Source organism: Leptonychotes weddellii, chromosome 13 (genome assembly GCF_054177405.1).
Source record: "Leptonychotes weddellii isolate Sample4059 chromosome 13, ASM5417740v2, whole genome shotgun sequence".
Lineage (NCBI taxonomy): Eukaryota > Metazoa > Chordata > Mammalia > Carnivora > Phocidae > Leptonychotes > Leptonychotes weddellii.
In genome coordinates this window covers 21,973,909-21,994,124 of record NC_138381.1, presented here as the reverse complement: position 1 = coordinate 21,994,124, position 20,216 = coordinate 21,973,909, and the positions used below count along the sequence as shown (strand labels likewise).

At 43.3% G+C, this 20,216-nt stretch overlaps 1 protein-coding gene across 1 annotated transcript in view; it reads right to left on the bottom strand.

The window, feature by feature from the left end:
- Positions 1-11,916: 11,916 nt before the first annotated feature.
- CFAP53 (cilia and flagella associated protein 53) overlaps positions 11,917-20,216 on the bottom strand; it is a 15,214-nt gene continuing 6,914 nt past the window's right edge. Inside the window, exons 4-7 of the mRNA XM_081802528.1 lie at positions 17,913-17,934; positions 16,963-17,179; positions 15,045-15,147; positions 11,917-12,306 (exon numbers count right to left, since the gene is read on the bottom strand). Of these exons, the coding sequence (XP_081658654.1) occupies positions 12,078-12,306; positions 15,045-15,147; positions 16,963-17,179; positions 17,913-17,934 (571 nt within the window). The 3' untranslated portion in view covers positions 11,917-12,077. The remainder of the gene's footprint in view (positions 12,307-15,044; positions 15,148-16,962; positions 17,180-17,912; positions 17,935-20,216) is intronic.

The following is a 20,216-nucleotide window of genomic DNA, read 5'->3' as shown; positions in this document are numbered from 1 at the left end:
ACCTGAGCTGAAATCAAGAGTCAGACAGTCAACCAACTGAGACCCCCAGGTGCCCCACAGAGGACTACATTCTGCATGAGATTCCATTTGTATGATGCTCCAGATCAGGCAAAGCGGATGGGGGAGGGGTGCTGCAAGTCGAATAGTGGTCACTTCTGAGGGGCATTGACTGGGAAGGGGCGTAATGCAGACAATGTGCTAAGCGAGAGCAGGTGGGGTTATACAGGACCAAACACGCCAAGATGCACACTGTGCACTTCACACATTTTACTGTATGAATGTTTTACCTCAGTTGCAAACAGAAAAAAATTCCCTGTCAAGTGCCCATGGCTGTGGTGAGGACCGTGTAAGACTAGACTTGCTTGTAAAACACCGATACATATGAACTGTTATTGTTAAGTAATAATGCAGATGAACGATGTTAGAGCTTCGAGAAAGAAAGCCATACTCTTCTAGCCCAGCACTAACGTGACTAGGAGTAGAAATTAAGAACTTCTGGGGGGCGCCCGGGTGGCTCAGATGGTTAAGCGACTGCCTTCGGCTCAGGTCATGATCCTGGAGTCCCTGGATCGAGTCCCGCATCGGGCTCCCTGCTCGGCGGGGAGCCTGCTTCTCCCTCTGACCCTCTCCCCTCTCATGCTGTTTCTCTCTTGCTCGCTCTCTAAAAAATAAATAAAATCTTTAAAAAAAAAAAAAGAACTTCTGGGATATTTATGTAATGTCACCGAAAGGATATGATGTTAAGGTCTACAAGATTTCTGACATAGAGGTCTACACTTGGCATGTGTTGAGTGCTAACCCTGTGTATCGTCTCATTTAATTTTCTAACAGTCGAGGTGGGGTTATCCCCGATGCTCTCAGTTACATGACCTCTCCCCGGCCTTGGATGTCAGTAGAGTATCCAGGCCCTGAGTCTCAAAGCTCCTAAGGCTCTGCAGGCACCCTCTGGACTGTCACCCAGTAGTGTACCTTCTTCTTCCTGCAGTTAATGGTCCCAATGATTAGGTCTAGTAGTGTTAACCATACAATCAATATTGCACCTTACTGGGAAGGGAGGTAGGGTGGTCTGATCATGACGCGTGCCTGAGGTGGGGTATGCAGTTACTGAAATTCAGCAGGAAATTTCTATTGAAATCTGGTGCAGTGTGGGAGATTTTCCTTTTTTCTTATTTCAGAAAATGGGACAGATTCTCCAACTGAGTTGAGTCCACTTCTGACTGTGACCTGCCCCTAACAGACTCACCTCCAAATATCCTCTTCCCTCTCGAGGCCATCCATAGTCCCCATGACCTACAAGTCCAGCTCAAGTGCCACCTTTGCCCAAAAAAATCTTCCTAGATAGCCTTACCCATAATAAACTTCTCCCTTTTCCAGAAACCCAGAGCAGCAGTGGTGTGGCTCCGAAGTGTGACTTGGATGGTACTTCCCTCCTCCCGGTCACCCACTCTCCTCCACCAAGTACTCCAAATAAACACAAAATCTTGGGCGCCTGGGTGTCTGCCTTCGGCTCACGTTATGATCTCAGGGCCTTAGGACTGAGTCCAAATTATGCTCCCTGCTCAGCAGGGAGCCTGCTCGTCCCTCTCCCTCTGCCTGCCCCCCCCCCCATTCATGCTTTCTGGCTCACTCTCTCTCTCAAATGAATAGATTAAAAGATCTTTTAAAAAAATAAAATAAAATAAACATAAAATCTAAACAAAAACTGTGTGCCACCACTCAAATGCACCTTCAAGATGTGCTCTCTGCACCTGTCTTCCAACCTGGTGTCTCCCTTCGGCCAAGTGACATAGAAATTCTGGAGACTTTAAAAGAAGGCTAGGCAGGAAGTCTGTTCTACACACTTGATTATATTTAACGGTCCTATTATATGTTGCCTTCTGTTGTTCGCATTTATTTATTTTCCCAGGTCTTGATCTTGGACAAGGGAAGAAACCATATCAGTCTTATATTGTTTGCTCCATGGGGTCTCACAGGGGGCTTAACATAGCCGAGAGAGCACTAGTTACTAAAGACTTCGAGGGCTCTGCTAAAAACAGACTCTACTCTGTACATTCAGCAAGTTAACTTTATAGTATTATTTATAGGAGTGTTGCTGATAGTCATAATGAGAAATCGTGGGTGCTCTTATAATTGCATTTTATTGATTTCTCCAGTTGTTAAAGGCAATTTATAAAAAGCCAATTGGACTTGAAGCCGTACCACTGCTATTTTCCATGGTAATACTGTACTTTCTCATTACTTCTTTAAAAACCGTACTCAGCACATTTTGTAGGCTGAGGAAATCAACTTCTCATCTGGAGCATGTATATCAATAAACATGTTTTAATTCCAATCACACGTCTCCCCAGTGTAGGATTAAGTTATTTCTCATTCTGTTCAAATGGCAATTGCAGTTTATTTATACACCAGATAATTAGTGTTTGCCATGGTCTTCCTTAGGTTGACAGCTGTGCGGTTTTATTAACCCCTGAGGCAGCACAGGGCCACAGTCCTTTATCCAAAATCCTTGGGGCCAGATACGTGTGTTTTGGTTTTTTTTTTTAAGATTTTATTTATTTATCTGTCAGAGAGAGAGCACAGGCAGGGGAAGTGGGAGAGGGAGAAGCAGGCTTCCTGCCAAGCAGGGAGCCCCATGCGGGGCTCGATCCCAGGACCCTGGGATCATGACCTGAGCCGAAGGCAGACGCTCAACCAACTGAGCCACCCAGACATCCCAGTTTTGGGATTCTACATTTTTTCGAGTTTAGAAACGTAAGTAGATTCCTAAGCCATAGATTTTATAATACCCTCAGCGAGAGCTGGGGCGGTGCCCAATAATCAAAAACAGTAGTAGTTCTGGGGTAAAACCTAGTGAGGTCATCTTAAGTAGTTTTACACTCGTGTCGGTCGGGTTTTGCTGCTAAATGAGGTTCCAAGCTTTTTGGATGGTGCAGTTGTAGGTGAGCGTTGGTGGGCTGGTCTCCTAAGGTGTTCCTGGAGCAGGCCACTGGCTTTGTGAGACTTTCCAGACCCTGGGCACCCCCCCGGCCCCATGCATCACTCATTCATTCGGGCATTCCAAATCCAATTCAGCAAACATCTGTTGAGGAGTTTCGATGTGCGGGGCACCGTCCTAGGTGCCGTGAGAGATTTTAAGGGGAATAAGAGGGCTCTGTATCAGGCTGCCTGGGCTGCCATCACTAGGTACCAGGGCTGTGGGGCTTGAACCACAGACATTTATTTTCTCACAGATCTGGAGGCTGGAAGTCCAAGATCAAGGTGCCAATGGGCTGCTGGTTTCAGGTGAGGCCCCCCTTTGGGGCTTGAAGATGGTCACCCCCCTGCTGCATCCTCGCATGCTGCCTCTCTGTGCGTGCAGAGCGCGGGCGATCTCTGCTGTCTCCTCCTCTTCTTATCAGGACACCAGCCTTATCTGATGAGGGCCCCGCGCTTATGACCTCATTAAACCTCACTGTCTCATAAAAGCCCTATCTCTCAATAGTCACACTGGGGGACAGGGCTTTAGCACAGCATTGGGTGGGGGACACAACTCAGTTCCTAGCTGGCTCTTTCCCTCTCAGAGAGCTCACAGTCTAGTGTTAGACCCCTGCCAGAGCACAGCTAACCTGCTAAAATCTGTGCTGAGAAGCGAAGAGAAACACAGAGCTGGGGCGGAGCAGGGACATGGCAGGGGCACGACAGCCTGAAGCAACACTGAGTGAAGGCAGAGCTGCGGGGAAGTGTGTGGAGGGGGACGGTGTCTGTTTAGGGATCCCTGACGATCAGTTCTGCGTAGCTGGGTTCTTGGTACGCAGAGAGTTCTAGGAAGAGAGCCCAAGGTGGCCTCTGTGTGTTGGCTCCTGGCTTATTTCTGCACTGGAGGCCGAGACCTGTTAGTTCAGAAGCCCTCCCATGCCAAACTCAAGCCTTCACACATCCCATTATTTTAAAAATAGCCCAAACACACAGATGTTTAGGCAATTAGAGACCGCGTGCTTTGCTTACCCCATGACTCCCGGCCCAAGTGCTCTTACTAAGATAGGCCCCCACGCTGCCAGAGCCCCTTTGGAGTTCTCTGACCCAGAGACTTCCCACTGGGCTACTGAGCAGCATCACCTAGACACGTGAGTCCCTCCCTGATGCCCCTCTCCCCCGGGGCTTCCCTTGTCCTCCACCCTTTCTGGATGGCCTCAGCTTGAGCTCCCTACCGTCTGGGTCTCTTGCTGTGAGGCCTTAGCCTTTCCTGCAACCCCATCCAAGCCCCACCCCACCGAAGCTCGTGTGTGCTCCTGCCACGTCGAGGTCCTATCTTCTCTCCTTGCTCAGCGCCAAATCCACCGAAGCCCTGCAGAGAGGCAGGGGGAAGGCTGCCATCAGAGGAGGGACTTTTACTAAGTGACCAGAGACACAAAGGGCAAAACGCCTTTCATTCCCACCCCACACTCTCCACATCACTCTGGCTAACCTGTTCCTGGCTCTGGGTAGTCACTCACCCGAGAGCCTGCATCTAGACAACATGGCAGAAGTAGAGCTGTGCTGTGATCACCAGCCTCGCGCCTGTGGTCAGGATGTGAGTCTGTGAAAATTCTAGCTCCCCGGTGAGGAGAGAGAGTGCAAACGTGTTCCACTCCCTTCGGGAGCCCCTTACCTGCTCTATGCCAGAGGCCGTGGCTACTGGAAGCTACGGGACATTTCCTGTCCTGGTCTGGAAGCTGTAGAATCCTTGTGTTGCCCCCTCAGGTGACATCTCCCGGCCCAACTGCCTGCCTGCTTCTGGCCCTGTGTGGCCGCTTCGTGTCAGGGCTCTCGGCCTCCTGTCAGCTCTAGCCTGCTGCTGGCCCTGCCAGGGGTTCTCTGGGGGCTGGGCTCTCTCAGCTTGGCCTTATCCCATGGCTCTCTTAGGTCTGGGCGCTGAAGAATCAGACAGAAGTTTCCGTGGTCACCGTTTCACCCTGCTCACTGATCCTTCCTTTCTTTCCCGGGGACAAATGAGGAAATATTTTCTGAGGACTTGCTCTGGGCAAAGTCTTGTGCTGAAAGCTTGGGATCATTCGAGTTGTCTAAGACTGGCTACCTGCTTCATGCCACTCACTGTCTAATTGGAGAGAACACACACACACACACACACACAGAAAGTATGTTCACACGCAGAAAGTATAGTTCTAGCTGTGTGCTGCGGGTCGGATCATAAGTCTTCATACCTTCTCCGGCCTTGAGGTGTCCTGTATCACCGCTCCCCTCTGCTCCCCGGATTCCAGCAATAGTTCTGTCTGGGGCTCCAGGATACACCTCAGGTGCATACCCCACATGACTCTGCTTTATCACCCAGGGCCTTCCTACAGCCTCCTTGGCCTCCCAACTACTACAGGGGCACCCCTCAACAAAGAGGGCAGGAGTGGGGTGAGAAGTGCCCCAGCTTCCACCTTGGGCAATCATACCTGCGAGGCTTTCTGCACAGTTCCTCAGAAGGCCCCCAGGTGGAATGAGACCCAGTTGCCCACAGTGGTAACCACCCTATAGCACTTTCTTGTATTGGCTCCTCCCTTGTTACTCTGCCCATCCCAAACTTCTTCCAGAATCACCTACCAAATAACCTAACTGCAGCCAAGTCCTCATAGCGTGAGACACTCTCTCAGTGTCTATAAAGTGAAGGGTTTGGACTAGACACTCCCTCAGGACCCTTCCAGCCCTAGAAGCACCTCGGTTTTTAAACAAGAGAAGTACATCGCAGACAGTCCCACCAGAAGCCACACAGCTGATTAATGGCACATGCGGCAAGAACCTGACATGAAACTGTCTTGTTAGATCAGCTTTCCTGGAACCTCATCTATAAAGTCATTTCACATAAAAGTCCCACATCACAACGTTTGGAAGCACTAAGTTAATAACTCTATCCAAAATTCATGTCTTAGAACTTTAAAGAGTTTATACCTGGAGGCAATTTTTGGCTCCTAGAGTTCTCTCCAGCAACAGCTTCTCCGGAGGCATAAACATATTCACATCTTTTTATTGTGACCTTTTCCTTTATCTCAGGGACGTCCCTGTATAGGAAGCTATTCTTTTTATTAAATGAAGTTCTCGTCTATATTCTGAGGGGCTGTTTGCCCAGTTTATATAAGGTAATCAAAATATCAGAAGGATGCTTTAAAGAAAGAAAAATATTCATGCCCATTTGTAATTTATGGAATGTGTATGCATAAGTGTACTTGATGGTTTTGCACCCAAATGCTGTGAGCACACATAAAGGTGTGGATACAGGCCACAAAGTGACAGAAATAGAGTGAAAAGAGGCTCGTGCTATATATTGCCTAGACAGCAAGCCGTGCAGGGCATATTGGTTGATTAAGAGTGCATTGATAAATTGGGTTTTGGCAACAAATCATGATGTTATATGAAGAAAGTGCTGAACCAAGACAGAGGAGATTTTGGGGGGTTTCTGTTTTATCATTTCCAAAATAAAGGAAACTAAAACATTCGTGATGGGTTTTTACACTCTAAAAGTCTATCATTGATTGATTTTGACAGTACCACCTGTTGTGGAGAGGCAGCGAACCAATGAAACTAAAAGCATAGACTCTGTATTCAGCCAAGGTTCGAATGCCAGCACCACTCCCTACTAACTGGGTGGTTTCCCAACACCAACAAACAATTCTCTGGTTCTCCAAACGCCGATGTTCAACAATTCAATTCCTTTCTGACACTAATTATCCGGAGTTGGTGCAGATCCCACAGATTAAAAGCTCAGTCCCTCCAGACTGCCCCCGCCCCATTTCTGAGGCCAGTCGCAAGCCCTGGGCCACCTAGACTTCTGATCGGCTGGCTACCAACTGGGAATTCCTACAATCCCCTCTCCTTGGCTCAATAATTGAGAAGAGCTCACAGAAATCAGGAACACTCTGTATTTACATTTACAGCTTTATTATAAAGGATATAACTCGGGAACAGCCGAGCAGAGGAGCCGGGGAGGTGGGGGGAGGTAGGGGGGAGGCAGAGCGTCGGTCTCCTCTCTAGGTGCGCCACCCTCCCAGCTCCTCCTCGTGTTCACCAGCCAGAGCACCCAAACACCCAACATTGTTATGCACGGGTTTACATACAGCTCAATCTCCAACGTCTCCCCTCTCCAGCTTCTTATTGTCTTGTTTATAACAAGCAGGTAGGGCTGCCAAGGACAAGACAATTGTGCCTATATTTTTTCAATTGTGATTGGATGGTGGGCACTCAAACATGGACTGCATTAAATGAAGTATAATGCACCGATTAAAGGAGGTGGTGGTCCCACTCTATTGGGCTCTGCAGACCTCTTCTGGGCTGTTTTTATCTAGCTCTGAGCATCCTGTTTTAACACAAATCTGGAAAAATGACCAATGACCACTAGAGGGCAAGGTGATGGTGAAGGGGCCGAAGTCGCAGCACATGGACCAATGAAACATGTTCATCTAGAGAATAAATGGCAAGACACACAGTAGTAGCCGCCAGATATTAAATTCGGTTCGTAAAGATCCAGAAACCAGCATCATGACCAATGGTAGCTACTTCAGAAAGGTTGATTTTTTTTAACTCTTAATGGAAGCCCAGTACACATATAGAAAACTGCACAAATATTAAATATACTGCTTGAAGAATTTTCTCGAGGTGAACACACTGAATCACCACCACCCAGATCAAGAAACACAACATTAATACCCAGAAGTCCCTCTCCAGGAACTCTCATCCAAAAGGGTAATCACCTGATTTCTAATACCAAAAATTAGTTTTGCCTGCTGCTCCTAGGCTTTTCCTAAGTGGAACCTCATAGCATATGTCTGACTTATTTTGCTCATCATTATGTCCATGAGGCTCATCAATGCTGCTACATGCAGCAAAGTTCATTCATTGTCATTGTGTATAGTGTTTTCCATTCTAGTCTGGTTGGGCATTTGGGCAACTTCTAATCTGGGCTATTATGAATAGTGCTGCTATGAACAATCTTATATATGGCATTCACTGCATATATGTATGTATTGGGTAAATACCTAAGAGTGGAATTTCTGGATCACAGGGTACATATATTTTCAGTTTTAGCAAATACTGCCTCATAGTATCCCAAAGTGATTTTTTTTTTTTTAAGATTTTTTATTTATTTATTTGACAGAGAGAGACAGCGAGAGCAGGAACACAAGCAGGGGGAGTGGGAGAGGGAGAAGCAGGCTTCCCTTGGAGCAGGGAGCCCGATGCGGGACTCGATCCCAGGACCCCAGGATCATGACCTGAGCCGAAGGCAGATGCTTAACGATTGAGCCACCCAGGCGCCCCCAAAGTGATTTTTAAAATTTATATTCTGGGGCACCTGGGTGGCTCAGTCGTTAAGCGTCTGCCTTCGGCTCAGGTCATGATCCCGGGGTCCTGGGATCGAGCTCCGCATCGGGCTCCCTGCTCAGCAGGAAGCCTGCTTCTCCCTCTCCCACTCCCCCTGCTTGTGTTCTCTCTCGCGCTGTGTCTCTCTCTGACAAATAAATAAAATCTTTAAAAATAAAATAAAATAAAATTTATATTCTTAACATCAGTGTATGAGAGTTCCAGTTGCTCATATTCTTCCTAATACTTGTTTGCCTGTCTTTCTCATTTTACCCATTTCACTGAGTGTGTAGTTATTCATGGTGGTTTTAATTTCACTTCCATGGTAAGTAATAACATTGAGCATCTCCCCATCTGTTTATTGCCCATTTTCTTTTTTTTTTTAAAGATTTTTTTTTTTTTTTTTTTTGAGACAGAGAGAATGAGAGACAGAGAGCATGAGAGGGAGGAGGGTCAGAGGGAGAAGCAGACTCCCTGCCGAGCAGGGAGCCCGATGAGGGACTCGATCCCGGGACTCCAGGATCATGACCTGAGCCGAAGGCAGTCGCTTAACCAACTGAGCCACCCAGGCGCCCCTATTGCCCATTTTCTTACTCTCTTTTGTGAAGTGTCAAAAGTCTTTTGTCCATTTTTCTACTGAGTTACCTTTTTCTTATTTATTGTACCAGCTGTTTATATATTCTGGAAATGAGTCCTTTGTTGGATAGATGTTCTGCAAACACCTCGAGGAGATAGATTTCAGTCTGATATAAAGAACCTCTTTATTAATGGAAGAGTCCAAAGAGAACACAGGTGGCTACAAATTAGAGATATTGAGGAGAGAACCCTGCACTGGGAGGATGGGCCAGATACTAATGCCCACATATGGGTAACATTCTATAGTTAATCAAATCATGTACATATTCTAGACTTTATTTAAACCTTTATACAACCTGGCTAGATAACACTGATGTCTGCTCATTTTTAAAATTCCTGTTTTAGGGGCACCTGGGTGGCTCAGTAGTTAAGCATCTGCCTTCGGCTCAGGGCATGATCTCAGGGTCCTGGGATTGAGCCCCACATTGGGCTTCTGCTCAGCGGGAAGCCTGCTTCTCCCTCTCCCACTCCCCCTGCTTGTGTTCCCTCTCTTGCTGTCTCTCTGTCAAATAAATAAATAAAATCTTTTTTAAAAATATTCCTGTTTTATTTGTAAGGCTGGCTGGCTTCCTAGGGGTGGCCCTCTGTCCCTTCGGCATAGTGCTCAGTGAGTGATTAAGCTAGTAAGGCTTTTACCTTTTGCTGTGGATCTGTGTGAAGATTGGGGAACACATTCAAAGTTTAGGCCAAATCTGCCCCAGCTTTTACTTTCTGTATGTGCAAGACCTCACATTTGGCCAAGGATCGGTAGACTGCTAGGACCTGCCCAGGTTCTTTAATGAGCAAGCATGTTGCTTTATGTCTACACAGACTTCCAGACTACCAAGAATATGTGGAAGCCCATTCAAATATCAAAGCCCATGGCTGTCATGTTCCCCAGATCTTCCTGTAAATCTCTGGCTGTTCTGCTGCTTGTCCCAGTCAGTATCACAACCTCAGGCTAGTTGTGATGTTGATCTTACCTGACTGCCACAAAAATCACCATTATTTTGACAATGCCCCAAGCATGGATTTTTCCAAATGGTGCTCCCCATCAAGTCGGCCTAATCTGGCAGTGAGGTTGCAGGTCCTCACGACCTGCCTTGCCCTGGTAGAGGTTCCTAAGTGGAACCTCATAGCGTATGTCTGACTTATTTTGCTCATCATTATGTCCATGAGGCTCATCAATGCTGCTGCATTGTGATTGGATGGTGGGCACTCAAACATGGACTGCATTAAATGAAGTATAATGCACCGATTAAAGGAGGTGGTGGTCCCACTCTATTGGGCTCTGCAGACCTCTTCTGGGCTGTTTTTATCTAGCTCTGAGCATCCTGTTTTGTTTTTTTTTTTAAAGATTTTATTTATTTATTTGCGAGAGAGAATGAGAGACAGAGAGCACGAGAGGGAGGAGGGTCAGAGGGAGAAGCAGACTCCCGGCTGAGCAGGGAGCCCGATGCGGGACTCGATCCCAGGACTCCAGGATCATGACCTGAGCCGAAGGCAGTCGCTTAACCGACTGAGCCACCCAGGCGCCCTCTGAGCATCCTGTTTTAACACAAATCTGGAAATACGTAGCTGAGGGAGTATGGCAGTAGCTCCAGGCCAATATGCCATAGATTCCCACCATTCTCACCAAGGTTTTGTAGATTTTCTGGAATAAATGCTTCTCCATCTGTTGCATGCCTTTGGTCAATTTCCAGTGCTGAAATGGCTGTTTTTGACAATCCTTCCCATTTTATCATTGCCCTTTGGGAAGAGGATTTCCAGAGCTCCTTACTCAGCCGTTCCAAAAGTTCTCTCCCCTCCCTTTTAAGGAGGCTCTCTAGAAGACCCTATAACACTTTGACTGTCTGCAAGGGGGTGTAAGTATCTTACTGATCACACAGGGCAGCCATGGTTTAGGGTGGAAGGGGATTGCACAAGGGCAGAGATACAGGGGAGAGGATCATAGGGACCATCTTGGAGGCTGGCTACCATGCTATCCTCACCTCTCACCTGGACTACTATGATCATTCCTTAACTGAGTCTGTTTTTGTCTCCCCAAAGTCTGTTCTCAACACAGCAGCCAGCAACCATCTTACATCTTATGTTGCTCTTCTGCTCAAAATCCTGTAACAGCTTTTCATAGCCAAGTAAAAGCCAGTCTTCACCATGGCTCCAAGGCCTTACATCATTTAGCCCTCACTGCCTTTCTGATTAATCTTCTACCACTCTCTCCTCCCTCACTCCACTCTAGCACAAATGCTATGCCTCAAACGCACTAAGCAGACTTCTGCCCCAGGGCCCTTGCACTGGCTGTTTCCTCTGGCTGGGATCTGCCCAGATAACCATATGGCTGGTTCATTCAAGTATCAGCTGCTCAAAATGATCTTCGAGCACTCTTGCCATTTCCTTCTTATAGCACTTAACACATTGCCTGGTTTCCTCCACCAGGACAGAAGTCCCACAAAAGCAAGGGGTTTGCTCTGTTCTTGCTAAAGTCACATGCAAGGTAAATATCTGTGTAATATTTAAATAGATGGGCTAATGAAAGTGGATGTTAGGCCCAGCTCTGCCCTGTTGATACAGTGAATTTTGTATATGAGACAAGGCAATTATGTATATGAGAGAAAGGCAAGAGGAAATAGGCGTTTGAGTGGATGGGCGGGGAGAAAGTGTAGCTATTAATAAATGAACAAGAAAGGGAAGTGTGGGGGGTAAGTCAGGAAAGTAACTATGTGATATGAAATAAATCATTCAGATTTGTAAGTCTATAAAGTCTAAAAAAAAGCTAAAAGTCTTGGGTGCCTGGGTGGCTCAGTTGGTTAAGCAACTGCCTTCGGCTCAGGTCATGATCCTGGAGCCCCGGGATCAAGTCCTGCATCGGGCTCCCTGCTCGGCAGGGAGTCTGCTTCTCCCTCTGACCCTCCTCCCTCTCATGCTCTCTGTCTCTCATTCTCTCTCTCTCAAATAAATAAATAAATCTTTAAAAAAAAAAAAAAAGGCTAAAAGTCTAAAAAGTTTAATTTGAAGGAATAACATTATGTAGAATTATGCAAACTCAGAGAAATAAAGGAAGTTTATCCATGAGTTGAAAGGAACAGACCAGCATACTGTAGTTAAAAACATTAAAAGACTGAGAAAAAAATACATTAACATTAATGAAACTATGGTGGAAGCTTATCAGGGTATGCCCTCCGCATGGGATGAATGTTTCGGGGCAGCACTTGATGGAAGGACAGGATCTCCCTGATCTTGTCCTGGCAAATCTTGTTTGCTGCTACCCCTGCCTCAAACTCTCGGTGTTCCTCTTCTTTCTGCGCTTCCCGGGCCTGCTGCTGGTAGGATATTTGCATCTGAAGTTGCTTCCTGTATTCCTGGGCCAAACTGGAGCGCCTAAGGTATTAGAAATGTCAAGTACAAAATTGTAAAAGCAAGCATTTGGATTCATTTAGGGCATTAGAAGTAAAATGTAACTTTTGAAGTCAAATTAAAATTCCCATTAAAATCAGGGTGAGATGGGGAAAAATAGATGGAAAATTCATTAATGTGTTTATTACACAATAATAATTAAGATAAACAGAACAAATATTGATTTTAGGGAGGGAATGCTTCTGGCCCACTTGGAATATTTCCTGCTATCTGGAGTGAGTCCTTGGCCTCTCTCCATCCCCTCTCCCACTCTTCTCCAAGGAATAAGTGACTTTTCTACTGGTCAAACCAGGAACAGGTTAGTCTGCCGGTTTTCCACTCTGCTCTCTGTCAAAGGGCCACGGCCCTGCCGGAGAGACCTGGCACTGCTGGGGTCTGGGTGGGTGTGTGTGTCTCATTCTATTCAGTATGAACTAGACAATTTCCTCCATACATAAGCCACATTTTAAACATATAAACCACATTTTAAATTTTATAGTGGTTTTTTTTTTTACTGTGGTAAAAAACACATAATGTAAAATTGACCACTTAACGATTTTTAAGTGTAGAGTTCAGTAGTGTTCAGGACATTCACATTGTTGTGAATCAGTTCTCCGGGACATTTTCATCTTGAAAATTTGAAACACTACACCCATTAAACAACAGCTCTCTTTCCCCCCTACCCCCAGCCTCTGGCAACCACCATTCTATCTGCTGTGTCTATGAATTTGACTAATCTAGGGATCTCGTATAAGCGAAATCATAGAGTACTCATCTTTTTGTGACTGGCTTATTTCACTTAGCATAATGTCCTCAAGGTTCATGCATGAGTTGGCATTTGACAGGATTTCCTTCCTTTTCAAGGCTAAATAATATTCCGTTGTATGTATATATCATATCTGGTTTACCCATTCATGTGTTAATGGACATGTGGATTATTTCCACCTCCTGGCTATTGTGAATAGTGCTGCTATGAACATGGCTGTGTAAATACCTCTTCAATGTCCTGCTTTCAATTATTTTGGATATATACCCAGAAGTGGGATTGCTGGATCACATGGTAGTTCTAGTTTTAATTTTTTGAGGAAACTTCATACTGTTCTCCATAGTGGTCATGCCATTTAAAATCTATAAGCCACATTTTTAAATGTCAGCTTTTATCAGAAAAGAAAGCATGCACATACCTCTGTGGCAGATTCCATTTTCTACAGATAGTCACAGTAGCATCTCCCCTCCCATATGCTCTTCTGCGATGTGAACCTCTATTCCCCTTATCAAGAGGTGGAGCTTCGGTCTCCAGCCTTTGAATCTGGATAGGCCCCGGTGACTATTTTTATGACCAATAGATTATGACAAAACGATGCTATGCCAGTCCTAGGCGCAGCCCCTAACTGTCTATTGGAACTCTCCCTGTCAGAACCAGCCACCACACTGTGAGAAGCCCCAGCACGTGGAGAGGCCACATAAAGGTGTTCTGGGTGATAACACCAGCTGAGTCCTTAGCTACAGTCAGCACACACTGCCAGCTATATGAGTAGGTATCTTAGGTGTCCAGGGCAGTTGAGCCCTCAGGTAATGTAGCCCTGGCTAACATGTGACTTGAACCACATGAGGGACCCCAAGGAAGAACCACCCAAGTGAGCCTTGTCACCAGAGAATCATGAGAGATAATCATAACTCACCTTAAGGCACAAATTGTAGGGTATTCTGTTATGCACCAATAGGTAGCTATGATACCTTCCACACATACTTGTTTTTCTTCTCTCTCAGTTGATTCAGAAGTTGGGCAGGGAAGCACATTGCTATTTATCAAGTCCCCCTCACATCTCCAACAATAAATTTTTCAAAATGAGAAGGAAAGACCTCCAGAGCAGAGGCAGTAGCAGGAAGTAAGTAGGGTAGACCAGAAATTATTGTTAGTGCCCCCAAACTAACAATAGGCGCAGGTATATAAACCCCACTCTTTCTAGAATGAAAAGAGCTTATTTCTATGTACTGAGTATGTGTAAGTCATGGGACAGAGCCAAGGGATGGGAAAGGGGACCAGCAATTAGAGGAGCCAAGTCGTCTTCCTCCACCACACTGGTCATCTGAATTGGGTATCTTGGTCACCGGTGGGAAAGGAGTGCTATGGTCCAAGAAATGCTGCAAAGAGGCATCTGCCTGTTTCCTCCACCAGAGCCTCATGGTGGCGATCAGAGGGGCATTGTCAGAGAAGGCAGTGGTATTTCCCAAAGCACCTAGAACATTTCAGTTTTCCAGCCCAGTGAGGCTACAAAAATTCTTCTGAGGACATTTTGCATGGACTCCTATCCTCAGAAGCCATTTCTGCTACTCCAACTAATCAAGCCACACTGTGTTTCAGGGTTTGTTTCATGGGAAAGAATAGTCTTCTTGTTATTTCATTAGGATTTAATGTTGGAGCCTGTTTTTAAAAAATTGTTTCTAACTTACTTTATTTTTTAAGGTATTCGTTCAGCTTGATACCTAATGTCTATAATCACAATGTATACAATAGCAATAAAATTTAATTTTACCAAGATGTTTGCTGCTTATTTTTATATGGAATTTTGTAAAATGACTGGAACTTTTAGGACAAATGTAATACTGATGTAAAAAAAAATGTCAATAATGCATGAGTGATGGCATGTTGTCCTCTCTCTACATTAAAAATCTTCCCCGTTTTTAGGCAGTAAACAATAATAAAGAAAACAAAATCATACCTTGCAAAATTCTCCTTCTCTTCACGGTTAAGCTCTTTAAGACCTTCATTTATGCGTTCCTGTTCCATAGCACGCTCTTCCTGTTCTTTTGCCTTTCGCTGCACTTAAGAAAGACAAATGTAATTTTTGGTAAATGGCTTTCTTCAGACAAGACTTGCTGGCATCCCTCTGGGCATCAATGCCATCCTGTCTTTAGAGAGGCAGAGCCTACAATCACTGGGCTGTATCTTAGGTCAATAGGGTAGAAGTAGTCCTCTCCAAAAAGGGAAGAAGAGGGTTTAGGTTCGAATGTGTGTGATCTACACAGATTTTTTTCTTAATCATTTTTCACTGAAAACCTATGATCAGCCTTTTTCAAACCAGGTTACCACTATTAGAACACTTCTTACCTTTCTCTTCTTGAGGACAAACAGTTCTGTTGTCAATTTGTGTTAACAAGAGAGTTTATTTATGACAAAATAAATACTGGAAAAGGCCTGAGTTTATTATATATAAGGTATTTATAAATTAAATTTTAAAAACATAAGCATCCAGTAAGGGTGACAAAATTACAAAGAAAACAGAGTTCACAAAAGAATAAATACAATTGGGAAATACACATCTGAAATGTACATCTTTGGCCCCCAAATCCACTTATAGGAACTTTTCTTAAATAATCATATATAAGCCAAGAAGAACTATATACAGAGATAGTAACCTGTATTCTAAAATAGTAGTAAAAAGATTCAAGACAATCTGAAGGTCCATTAATTGTGTTTAGGTAAAATAAATCACGGTCCATTTTTATAATGGATTTCTAGGCAGCATTACAAATTTTATAATTGAAGAAAAATGACCTAGAAAACTGTTTATGATAAGTGGCAAAGGCAGGCTGTAAAACAATATATTCAACATAAATCCTAATTTACTATATACATAGTAAAAATACTGGAAGGAAATACACGAAGTTGTGAATAGTAGCTATTCCTGGGTGGTAGAATTATGGTTGATTTTGTTTCTTTGTTTAAAAATGGCCCCAAATACTTAAATTTTCCATGTTGTCTCAATAGATTTTAAAACATTTATCATGGGTAAATACAGAAATTTGTTAGCTTATAAGCTTTTTTCTCATTTTCTTACAACTCCACCTAATATGGGCTTAACAATTTTCAATGGCTGTTATAATTCCTGGAGTGGAGAATCAATGAGTTTTCTCTTGCAAAGACAACTAGTGTGAAGTCTAATGGTACCCGAATGGTAAACATGTCCATCTTCTGCCTCTCCGGTTCACTGGGCTGGACATGGGACAGTGGAAATCTGAAGGTGGCAGTTCACCCTCTCAACAAATATTTCCTTTCGTGACCAAGTACTGTTTGGAGCTGAGGGCATACAAAGGTGTGCTAAGACAGGGATGTGAGCAAGCCACAGTGAGAGCCTCAGAAAGAGGATTTATTACGAATAGGGGGACATATTTGAGGAATGGGACATTTGAGCTGGCCTTGAAGGATTGCCTCGATTTCTCGAGATCAAAAGCATCATAAGCAGAGAAAACTACCCAAGTAAAGGTATGAAGGTCTGGAGACACCTACAGAAAGAAAAGAGGGGCAGGTAAAAGAGAGGAGGGGTGTGTGCTGTGCCCTATCTTCTCACTTCCCTTTATAGTCACTAAGGTGCACAGACCATTCAACAGACATACTGTTCCTTTAACCTTGAGAACATCTCCAACATGACTGCTAGAATCTGCTAGGATATAAAACTCTTCATATGTTTATACTCAATGTATTAAATTAGGTAAGTTCTACAAGGCAGGGCTCTTGCCTTAATCCTTTTTACATCCCTCATACCATTTTACATATAATACCTACTTAATAAATATTTTGGTTGCTACTTAAGTTGAATTAAGGCCCAACTATAATATTATTATAATTCATGTCCTTACGTTTTTCCTGAATTTGAAGTCTTCTTGTACACATGACCTCATTCACAAGTTGTCTCCTTGCCTCCTTTTCAAGTCTCAGCTCCTTGTCCTCCTCAGCCAACTTCTTTTCCTTCTCTGCCTCTAATACTCTGTCCAGTTCTTTCTCCTGAGCTCTCTCCTCCTCACGCCGCTGAGCCACATACTGACGGTATATCTCCTGTTCTCTTGCCATCTCTTCCTACACAACAGAAGAATCACCTCACGTTGTTAACTTGTAGGTGTGATGATGGTACAGAGGTTAAGTTTTACAACAATCTTTTAGAGCTACAATCCCAATTTTTTAAAACTACATACTGACACACTTATAGATGAAATATTCTCTCTAGGGTTTAGTTCAAAATATTCAAGAGTGGTGGTAGGGAACGGGTGGGACACACATGAAATACAGAATCGCCGTTCGTTGGTGGTTGTTGAAGCTAAGTGAAGGGCATATGGGCGTTTATTGTGTTATTCTTTGTACCTGTGCTTTATAATACATTTTTTAATAAGTTACTTCGAACACTTTCCCAAAGTGTTTTTCAAAGCAGTTCCCAGATAATTTTCAATTATACAGCTCTATCTGTATATTTATTTTCATTTAGGTAGGTTATGAAATTATAACCTGATAAACAAAATAAGTCATTACCACTATGATAGCACTGTTTCTGACTAGAAGCTCGTCACTTGATACTTTGATGATAGACCTTCCCAGCCTTAGCTATACTTTGAAATCACCTGGAAGCTTTAAAAAGTACCAAGGGCTGAATCTCACCCTGAGACTCCAATCTAATGAACAGCGTTTAAGTTCTCCAAGTAATTTTAATGTGCAGCTAAGGCTGTCAACTGGGCTTTGCAATGCTGGCATTTTTAACTGGCTTTTCTGTTATTCATGGTATTATACTTGGGCCGTTCCATCCAATCTCTGTCCTGACCTCTTTTGAGAATATCATAGATCTGGGGAAGCCCGGCAAGGTCTGAATTGTACCCTCAGAATGACTGGCATTCATAGTCTCATACTTGGGAGTAAATTTAAGAAAAGAAGTGCAAAACTCATACTCTGAAAACTAAGAAACTGAAAAAATAAGTGGAAAGACAACCTACATTCATGGATCAGAAGGCAATACTGTTAAAATGGCAACGTCTACATTTGATCTACAGATTCAAAACAATCCTTGTCAAAATCCCAAATGGTTTCCATGGAGAAATCGACAAGCTGATTCTAAATTCATATGGAAATGCAAGAGAGCCAGAAAAGCCAAAGCAATTTGAAAAAGAACAAAGTTGGAGGATTCACATTTCCTGATTTCAAATTTACTGCAGAGCTACAGTGATCAAGCCATATAGATACATGCTACTGGCATAAGGATGGACACATAGATTAATGGAATAGAACTGAAAGTCTAAAGATAAACCCTCAAATTCACCGTCAATTGATTTTGAATAGTGTACCAAGACAATCGTACAGGGGAAGAACAGTCTCTTCAACAAATGGTGCTGGGACAACTGATATCTACATGCCAAAGAATGAAGTTGGACCTCTACCTCATACCATACACAAAATTTAACTCAAAATGGATCAAAGGCCTAAATGTGAGAACTAAACCTATAAAACTCTAAGAAGAAAACACAGGACCACCATCTTCTTGACCTTGGGGTAGGAACACATTTTTAGATATAACACTAAAGGCACAAGCAACAAAACAAACTATAGATAAATTGGACTTCATCAAAATTAAAACTTTTACACTTCAAGGGATACCATCAAGAAAGTGAAAAGACAACCCACAAAATGAAAAATATATATATTTTTTTCAAATATAAAATACAAAATATAAAAGACAACCCACAATTTATGTGTAAGGGACTTGTATCTAGAACACATAAAGCACTATTACAACTCAATAATAAAGACAGTCCAATTAAAAATTGGGGAAATGATTGGAATAGATTTCTTGAAATTTCAAATAGGTTCAAATAGATTTCTCCAAGGAAGATATATAAATGGTCAATGAGCACAGAAAAAGAAGCTCAGCATCAGGAGGATGTAGAGTCATTAGGGAATGCAAATCGAAACCATAATAACAGATCACTTCAAACACACTAGGATGGTTGAAATAAAAAAGACAGACAATAACAAGTGTTAACAAGCATGTGGAGAAATCAAAACCTGTGTATACTGCTAGTGAGAATATAAAATGTAAAGCCACTTTGGAAAACAATTTGGCAAGTACTCAAAAACTTAAAGTTACCTTAGGACTTGTTAATTCTACTCCTAGGTATATGCCCAAGAGAAACAAAAACCTAAGTCCAAACAAAAATTTATATACGAGAATATTCACAGTAGCATTATTCATAATAGCAAAAAAATGCAAACAAATCAAATGTCTATAGATTGACAAATGGATAAATGAAACATGGTATATCCATACAATGGAGAATTATTCAGCCATATAAAAGAGGGAAGTATTCATACATGTTACAACATGGATAAGCCTTGAAATATGCTAAATGAAAGATGCCAGTCAAAAAGTCACATAATATATAATGCTATTCATAATAAAGTCCACAATAGCAAATCCAGAGACAGAAAATATATTAGTAGTCGCTTAGGAATGGGAGTAAGGAGGGGCGCCTGGGTGGCTCAGTCACTTAAGCATCTTCTTTTGGCTCAGGTCATGATCCCAGGGTCCTGAGGTCCAGCCCCAAGTTGGGACCCCTGCTCAGTGGGGAGTCTGCTTCTTCCTCTCCTCTCTGCCCCTCCCCGCTGCTTGTGTGCATTCTCTCTCAAATAAATAAAATCTAAAAAAAAAAAAAGGAATGGGGGTAAGGGGTGAGGAAGAGGGAAGAGCAAGATAATAAAAAGTTCTAAAATTGACTGTGGTGATGGTTGCACACTTATGTGAATATACCAAAAACCACTGAATGTATATTTGAAATGGGTAAGTCGTATGAATTATACCTTAATGAAGCTGTTAAAAAATAAAATAAAATGATCTAATGGAGAACAAAAAACTTAATAGCAAAAAAAAAAAAGGAAATCAAATAATTCAATTAGAAAATGGGAAAGAAATCAAGAAATGGGCAGAAGACATCAACAGACATTTCTGCAAAGAAGACATCCAAATGGCCAACAGACACATGAAAAGGTGTTCAACATCACTCGGCATTAGGGAAACACAAATCAAAACATCAATGAGATACCACCTCACACCAGTCAGAATGGCTAAAATTAACAA